Below are 8756 nucleotides of genomic sequence, written 5' to 3' on the forward strand. Positions count from 1 at the left end.
TGGAGGAGGATTAATGGTCTGGGTCTGTTTTTCGTGGTTTACCTGCATCACGCACTCCTGCCATCATCAATTACGCACACCTGCCATCATCAATTACGCACACCTGCCATCATCAATTACGCACACCTGCCTTCCTTCGTCTCGAGCATCAGCGATACTGGACTCATCAACTCTTTATTATTTGTCAGTTCCCCACACCTGCCTTCCTTCGTCTCGAGCATCAGCGATACTGGACTCATCAACTCTTTATTATTTGTCACTTCCCCACTGCTGCTTTCATTGACATGTGTCTTTTGTTGTGACGCTGTTCCTGTCTCGTTCTATGTCCCTATTACATGTTTGACTCCTTGTACTTGCTTCTCCTCATCCCTTGACACTGTATCACCGCCTGGTACGGCAACTGCACCGCCCACAACCGCAGGGCTCTCCAGAGGGTAGTGAGGTCTGCACAACACATCACCGGGGGCAAACTACCTGCCCTCCAGGACACCTACACCACCCGATGTCACAGGAAGGACAAAAAAGATAATCAAGGATAACAACCACCCGAGCCACTGCCTGTTCACCCCGCTATCATCCAGAAGGCGAGGTCAGTACAGGTGCATCAAAGCTGGGACCGAGAGACTGAAAAACAGCTTCTATCTCAAGGCCATCAGACTGTTTAACAGCCATCACTAACATAGAGAGGCTGCTGCCTACATACAGACTTGAAATCATTTGCCACTTTAATAAAGAAACTGATCACTAGTCACCTTGATAATGCCACTTTAAGAATGATTACATATCTTGCATTACTCATCTCATACATATATATATATATATATATATATATACATACTGTATATTGTATTTCATACCATCTATTTTATCTTGCCTTTGATGCTCGGTCATCGCTCATCCACATTTGTATATATTCATATTCCAATCCTTTACTTCGATTGTGTGTATTGGGTATATGTTGTGTAATTGTTAGATATCACTTGTTAGATATTGCTGCACTGTCGGAACTAGAAGCAACAAGCATTTCGCTACACTCGCATTAACATCTGCTAACCATGTGTATGTGACCAATAACATCTGCTAACCATGTGTATGTGACCAATAGCATCTGCTAACCGTGTGTATGTGACCAATGACATCTGCTAACCATGTGTATGTGACCAATAACATCTGCTAACCATGTGTATGTGACCATTAACATCTGCTAACCGTGTGTATGTGACCAATAACATCTGCTAACCATGTGTATGTGACCAATAGCATCTGCTAACCATGTGTATGTGACCAATAGCATCTGCTAACCATGTGTATGTGACCAATAGCATCTGCTAACCATGTGTATGTGACCAATAACATCTGCTAACCATGTGTATGTGACCAATAACATCTGCTAACCATGTGTATGTGACCAATAACATCTGCTAACCATGTGTATGTGACATGTGATTTGATTTGATTTGAAGGGAAATCTTAAAGCTACAGCATACAATGACATTGTAGACAATTCTGTGCTTCCAAAATTGTGGGAACAGTTTTGGGAAGGCCCTTTTCCTGTTTCAGCATGACAACGCCCCCCGTACACAAAGTGAGGTCCATACATAAATGGTTTGTCGAGATTTGTGTGGAAGAACTTGACTGGCCTGCACAGAGCCCTGACCTCAACCTCACCGAACACCTTTGGGATGAATTGGAACGCCGACGTCATGTCCTGTAGCAGTAGGGTATAGCAGGTACATATTACAGCGATAGTTTATTAGAAAAACACACTAGGCGTATTTCCCATGTGACTTCGCTGAGGCATCTTGGTAAACTCAAAATAATCTACCCCATCTACACTGTACCATAATCACGCTGATAAGATACTTTGCATATTGCACAGCGTACAAGCATGCATGATATGTGCACAAAATAGCTTGCTGTTATTCTAAAATAAAGGACCCTCTTACGATATCGCCTAACCTAGATGTTTTATATTCACAACAACAAGAATGAAGATGAGGGAATGAATTAATAGACACATGTAAGAGTGAATGTCTCTATCCTGTAAGGGGTAATCTTGGATAAAACCACCACTATTTGATACTTGCTGGAGAAAGGGGGAGAAGTGACCACTAATGTAACGGACAGCTAGGAGATACAGTCCACTCTCCTCTGCTTTCCCCAGCCATGGGAGATACAGTCCACTCACCCCTGCTGTCTGGACAGGCCTCTTCACCCGCCTCTATTACAGTACAGTGAAAGGCCTCTATTACAGGACTGTGAAAGGCCTCTATTACAGGACAGTGAAAGGCCTCTATTACAGTACAGTGAAAGGCCTCTATTACAGGACAGTGAAAGGCCTCTATTACAGGACAGTGAAAGGCCTCTATTACAGGACAGTGAAAGGCCTCTATTACAGTACAGTGAAAGGCCTCTATTACAGTACAGTGAAATGCCTCTATTACAGTACAGTGAAAGGCCTCTATTACAGGACAGTGAAAGGCCTCTATTACAGGACAGTGAAAGGCCTCTATTACAGTACAGTGAAAGGCCTCTATTACAGTACAGTGAAAGGCCTCTATTACAGTACAGTGAAAGGCCTCTATTACAGTACAGTGAAAGGCCTCTATTACAGGACAGTGAAAGGCCTCTATTACAGTACAGTGAAAGGCCTCTATTACAGGACAGTGAAAGGCCTCTATTACAGTACAGTGAAAGGCCTCTATTACAGGACAGTGAAAGGCCTCTATTACAGTACAGTGAAAGGCCTCTATTACAGTACAGTGAAAGGCCTCTATTACAGTACAGTGAAAGGCCTCTATTACAGGACAGTGAAAGGCCTCTATTACAGTACAGTGAAAGGCCTCTATTACAGGACAGTGAAATGCCTCTATTACAGTACAGTGAAAGGCCTCTATTACAGGACAGTGAAAGGCCTCTATTACAGGACAGTGAAAGGCCTCTATTACTGGACAGTGAAAGGCCTCTATTACAGGACGGTGAAAGGCCTCTATTACAGTACAGTGAAAGGCCTCTATTAGAGGACAGTGAAAGGCCTCTATTACAGGACAGTGAAAGGCCTCTATTACAGTACAGTGAAAGGCCTCTATTACAGGACAGTGAAAGGCCTCTATTACAGTACAGTGAAAGGCCTCTATTACAGTACAGTGAAAGGCCTCTATTACAGGACAGTGAAAGGCCTCTATTACAGGACAGTGAAAGGCCTCTATTACAGGACAGTGAAAGGCCTCTATTACAGTACAGTGAAAGGCCTCTATTACAGTACAGTGAAAGGCCTCTATTACAGTACAGTGAAAGGCCTCTATTACAGGACAGTGAAATGCCTCTATTACAGGACAGTGAAAGGCCTCTATTACAGGACAGTGAAAGGCCTCTATTACAGTACAGTGAAAGGCCTCTATTACAGGACAGTGAAAGGCCTCTATTACAGTACAGTGAAAGGCCTCTATTACAGGACAGTGAAAGGCCTCTATTACAGGACAGTGAAAGGCCTCTATTACAGGACAGTGAAAGGCCTCTATTACAGGACAGTGAAAGGCCTCTATTACAGTACAGTGAAAGGCCTCTATTACAGGACAGTGAAAGGCCTCTATTACAGGACAGTGAAAGGCCTCTATTACAGTACAGTGAAAGGCCTCTATTACAGTACAGTGAAAGGCCTCTATTACAGTACAGTGAAAGGCCTCTATTACAGTACAGTGAAAGGCCTCTATTACAGTACAGTGAAAGGCCTCTATTACAGTACAGTGAAATGCCTCTATTACAGTACAGTGAAAGGCCTCTATTACAGGACAGTGAAAGGCCTCTATTACAGTACAGTGAAAGGCCTCTATTAGAGGACAGTGAAAGGCCTCTATTACAGGACAGTGAAAGGCCTCTATTACAGTACAGTGAAAGGCCTCTATTACAGTACAGTGAAAGGCCTCTATTACAGGACAGTGAAAGGCCTCTATTACAGTACAGTGAAAGGCCTCTATTACAGTACAGTGAAAGGCCTCTATTACAGGACAGTGAAAGGCCTCTATTACAGTACAGTGAAAGGCCTCTATTACAGTACAGTGAAAGGCCTCTATTACAGTACAGTGAAAGGCCTCTATTACAGTACAGTGAAAGGCCTCTATTACAGTACAGTGAAAGGCCTCTATTACAGTACAGTGAAATGCCTCTATTACAGTACAGTGAAAGGCCTCTATTACAGGACAGTGAAAGGCCTCTATTACAGGACAGTGAAAGGCCTCTATTACAGTACAGTGAAAGGCCTCTATTACAGTACAGTGAAAGGCCTCTATTACAGGACAGTGAAAGGCCTCTATTACAGGACAGTGAAAGGCCTCTATTACAGTACAGTGAAATGCCTCTATTACAGTACAGTGAAAGGCCTCTATTACAGGACAGTGAAATGCCTCTATTACAGTACAGTGAAAGGCCTCTATTACAGGACAGTGAAAGGCCTCTATTACAGTACAGTGAAAGGCCTCTATTACAGTACAGTGAAAGGCCTCTATTACAGGACAGTGAAAGGCCTCTATTACAGGACAGTGAAAGGCCTCTATTACAGTACAGTGAAAGGCCTCTATTACAGTACAGTGAAAGGCCTCTATTACAGTACAGTGAAAGGCCTCTATTAGAGGACAGTGAAAGGCCTCTATTACTGGACAGTGAAAGGCCTCTATTAGAGGACAGTGAAAGGCCTCTATTACAGGACAGTGAAAGACCTCTATTACAGGACAGTGAAAGGTGTCTTTTATACTGAATCAAGGACTTCCTCTCCGCCAAGTCCAAAAATCAGGCAAATTTTCACCTAAAAAACGCTAATACGATTATATCAAAAAGTGTGTCATAGGCTTAATAAGTGTGTAAATTGAATTATGATGTAATTGAATAATAATGTAATTGAATTGAAATTCACATAAGGCCTGACAGAGGTGGTAAATGCTATGACTACAGAAGCAAAGCCCCAACCAGGCCTCAGCCATTGTTTCTTTACACGTCGTAATCTGCCCAAATAGATATGACAGAGACAACTACATTAGAATTGACAAAAAGTAGAGCAAATTAATACGACAGAGGCAACTTTATTGTGGCATTATGATAATAATAAGCTTACAAAGATTACATGTCCCAGGAGATGTTCTCTTTCATTACAGGTGTTAACCCGTGAAAATTGATTTCTTCCCCCACTTCCTCTCCTCTAACTGAGGACCGGCTCTTCCTCTCCTCTAACTGAGGACTGGCTCTTCCTCTCCTCTAACTGAGGACCGGCTCTTCCTCTCCTCTAACTAAGGACCGGCTCTTCCTCTCCTCTCACCGAGGACTGGCTCTTCCTCTCCTCTAACCGAGGACTGGCTCTTCCTCTCCTCTAACCGAGGACCGGCCCTTCCTCTCTAACTGAGGACCGGCTCTTCCTCTCCTTTAACCGAGGACTGGCTCTTCCTCTCCTCTAACCAAGGACTGGCTCTTCCTCTCCTCTAACCAAGGACTGGCTCTTCCTCTCCTCTAACCAAGGACTGGCACTTCCTCTCCTCTAACCAAGGACTGGCTCTTCCTCTCCTCTAACTGAGGACTGGCTCTTCCTCTCCTCTTCCTGTCCTCTAACCAAGAACTGGCTCTTCCTCTCCTCTAATCAAGTACTGGCTCTTCTTCTCCTCTAACCAAGGACTGGCCCTTCCTCTCCTCTAACCAAGGACTGGCTCTTCCTCTCCTCTAACCAAGGACTGGCTCTTCCTCTCCTCTAACCAAGGACTGGCACTTCCTCTCCTCTAACCAAGGACTGGCTCTTCTTCTCCTCTAACCAAGGACTGGCTCTTCCTCTCCTCTAACTGAGGACTGGCTCTTCCTCTCCTCTTCCTGTCCTCTAACCAAGAACTGGCTCTTCCTCTCCTCTAACCAAGTACTGGCTCTTCTTCTCCTCTAACCAAGGACTGGCCCTTCCTCTCCTCTAACCAAGGACTGGCTCTTCCTCTCCTCTCACCGAGGACTGGCTCTTCCACTCCTATAACCAAGGACTGGCTCTTATTCTCCTCTAACCGAGGACTGGCTCTTATTCTCCTCTAACCGAGGACTGGCTCTTATTCTCCTCTAACCGAGGACTGGCTCTTATTCTCATCTAACCGAGGACTGGCTCTTCCACTCCTATAACCAAGGACTGGCTCTTATTCTCCTCTAACCGAGGACTGGCTCTTATTCTCCTCTAACCGAGGACTGGCTCTTATTCTCCTCTAACCGAGGACTGGCTCTTATTCTCATCTAACCGAGGACTGGCTCTTCCACTCCTATAACCAAGGACTGGCTCTTATTCTCCTCTAACCGAGGACTGGCTCTTATTCTCCTCTAACCGAGGACTGGCCCTTATTCTCCTCTAACCGAGGACTGGCTCTTATTCTCCTCTAACCGAGGACTGGCCCTTCCTCTCCTCTTCCTCTCCTCAAACCATGTGTTTGATGTATTGGATACCATTCCACTGATTCCACTCCATCTATTACCACAAACTCCTCCTCCCCAATTAAGGTGCCACCAACCTCCTTTGGTGTGTAGGCCTAGTGTTGTCTGGCTGGCCTGAAGGAAGCTTGTAGGACCACTAGATGGAGTCATATCCTTCTAAAGGGGCTTTGGGGACCTGGCGGGTAGAGGAAAGGCTATGAGGACACTCCTGATCTGTAAAACGACTATCCAAAATCTAAAACGGACTCTTATCTTTACCCTAACCCTAACCTTAACCATAACCTCATTTTTATTTTAATTCTTACATTTAAATATGATTTGGCAGCTCAGGAGTGTCCTTAAAGCCTTTTCCGGTGGAGACGTGATGGGAACGTGGAGTAAAGTGGAACAGCCTATAAACAGCTCTGAGGTAAAGCACTGACAATAAGAGTGCAGTAGCAGCGGAGCAGGTGTCTACCCTGAGACCTCTGTGATTCACAGACACAGAGGATACATCTAATACACATATAATATATACATATCGTACTTGTGTATTTTACTTGATATTTGTTTTAGATTACTTCTCCTTCTAATGCTGAGGTAGAATGGGCAAAGCCTGATCCCAATCCCAGCTCATAAGGAAAATACATTCAGCAAAGATTTGGTATACATATTGACATTGGAATATTTCAACCAGAGACTGAGGATATAAATTATTTTCCAGCTCTTGTGATAATTTACCAAACTGGTCCTTTCCCTGAACAGAGAACATGGAGACAAGGCAGAGAGAGGGCCTTGGGTATGATACACCTATTACATTACCAGGGTCCGGGAAACACAGGACTTCCATGAACACAGGACTTCCAGGAACACAGGACTTCCAGGAACACAGGACTTCTAGGAAACACAGGACTTCCAGGAACACATGACTTCCAGGAAACACTGGACTTCCAGGAAACACTGGACTTCCAGGAACACTGGACTTCCAGGAACACTGGACTTACAGGAACACAGGACTTCCAGGAACACTGGACGTCTAGGAAACACAGGACTTCCAGGAACACAGGACGTACAGGAACACAGGACTTCTGGGGAACACAGGACTTCCAGGGACACAGGACTTCCAGGAACACTGGACTTCCAGGAAACACAGGACTTCCAGGAACACAGGACGTACAGGAACACAGGACTTCTGGGGAACACAGGACGTCCAGGAACACAGGACTTCTGGCAAACACAGGACTTCCGGGGACACAGGACTTCTAGGAACACAGGACTTCCGGGGAACACAGGACTTCCAGGAACACAGGACTTCCAGGGACACAGGACTTCCAGGAACACTGAACGTCTGGGAACACAGGACTTCTGGGAACACAGGACGTCCAGGAACACAGGACTTCTGGCAAACACAGGACTTCCGGGGACACAGGACTTCCAGGAACACAGGACTTCCAGGAACACAGGACTTCTGGGGACACAGGACATCCAGGAACCCAGGACTTCCAGGAACACAGGACTTCCAGGAACACTGTACTTCTGGGAACACAGGACTTCTGGGAACACAGGACTTCCGGTAACAGAGGACTACTGGGGACACAGGACTTCCAGGAACACAGGACTTCTGGGAAACACAGGACTTCTGGGGAACACAGGACTTCCAGGAACACAGGACTTCTGGGGAACACAGGACTTCTGGGGAACACAGGACTTCCAGGAACACAGGACTTCTGGGGAACACAGGACTTCCAGGTACACAGGACTTCTGGGAACACAGGAATTCCAGGAACACAGGACTTCTGGGGAACACAGGACTTCCAGGTACACAGGACTTCTGGGAACACAGGAATTCCAGGAATACAGGACTTCCAGGAACACAGGACTTCCGGGGAACACAGGACTTCCAGGAACACAGGACTTCCAGGAACACTGGACTTCCAGGAACACAGGACTTACAGGAACACCGGACTTCAGGGAAACACAGGACTTCTGGGGAACACAGGACTTCTGGGAAACACAGGACTTCCAGGAACACAGGACTTCCAGGAACACAGGACTTCCAGGAACACAGGACTTCTAGGAACACAGGACTTCCGGGGAACACAGGACTTCCAGGAAAACAGGACTTCCTGGAAACACAGGACTTCCAGGAACACAGGACTTCTAGGAACACAGGACTTCCAGGGAACACAGGACTTCCAGGAACACAGGACTTCCAGGGAACCCAGGACTTCTAGGAACACATGACTTCCGGGGAACACAGGACTTCCAGGAACACAGGACTTCCGGGGAACACAGGACTTCTGGGAAACACAGGACTTCCAGGAACACAGGACTTC

At 45.8% G+C, this 8756-nt stretch overlaps 1 protein-coding gene across 1 annotated transcript; it reads left to right on the top strand.

Annotated features, from left to right (window-relative positions):
* Positions 1–7345: 7345 nt before the first annotated feature.
* Positions 7346–8497, top strand: LOC135572152 (uncharacterized protein FLJ40521-like). The gene has a single exon (XM_065019217.1). It carries the CDS (start codon positions 7346–7348, stop codon positions 8495–8497), a length of 1152 nt encoding a protein of 383 aa, XP_064875289.1.
* The last annotated feature ends 259 nt before the right edge of the window (positions 8498–8756 follow it).

This window comes from Oncorhynchus nerka, linkage group LG6 (genome assembly GCF_034236695.1).
Source record: "Oncorhynchus nerka isolate Pitt River linkage group LG6, Oner_Uvic_2.0, whole genome shotgun sequence".
NCBI lineage: Eukaryota > Metazoa > Chordata > Actinopteri > Salmoniformes > Salmonidae > Oncorhynchus > Oncorhynchus nerka.

What these genes read in the sequence shown, in the direction of transcription:
- LOC135572152 (XM_065019217.1), top strand. Translation starts at nt 7,346, where the DNA reads ATGACTTCCAGGAAACACTGGACTTCCAGGAAACACTGGACTTCCAGG.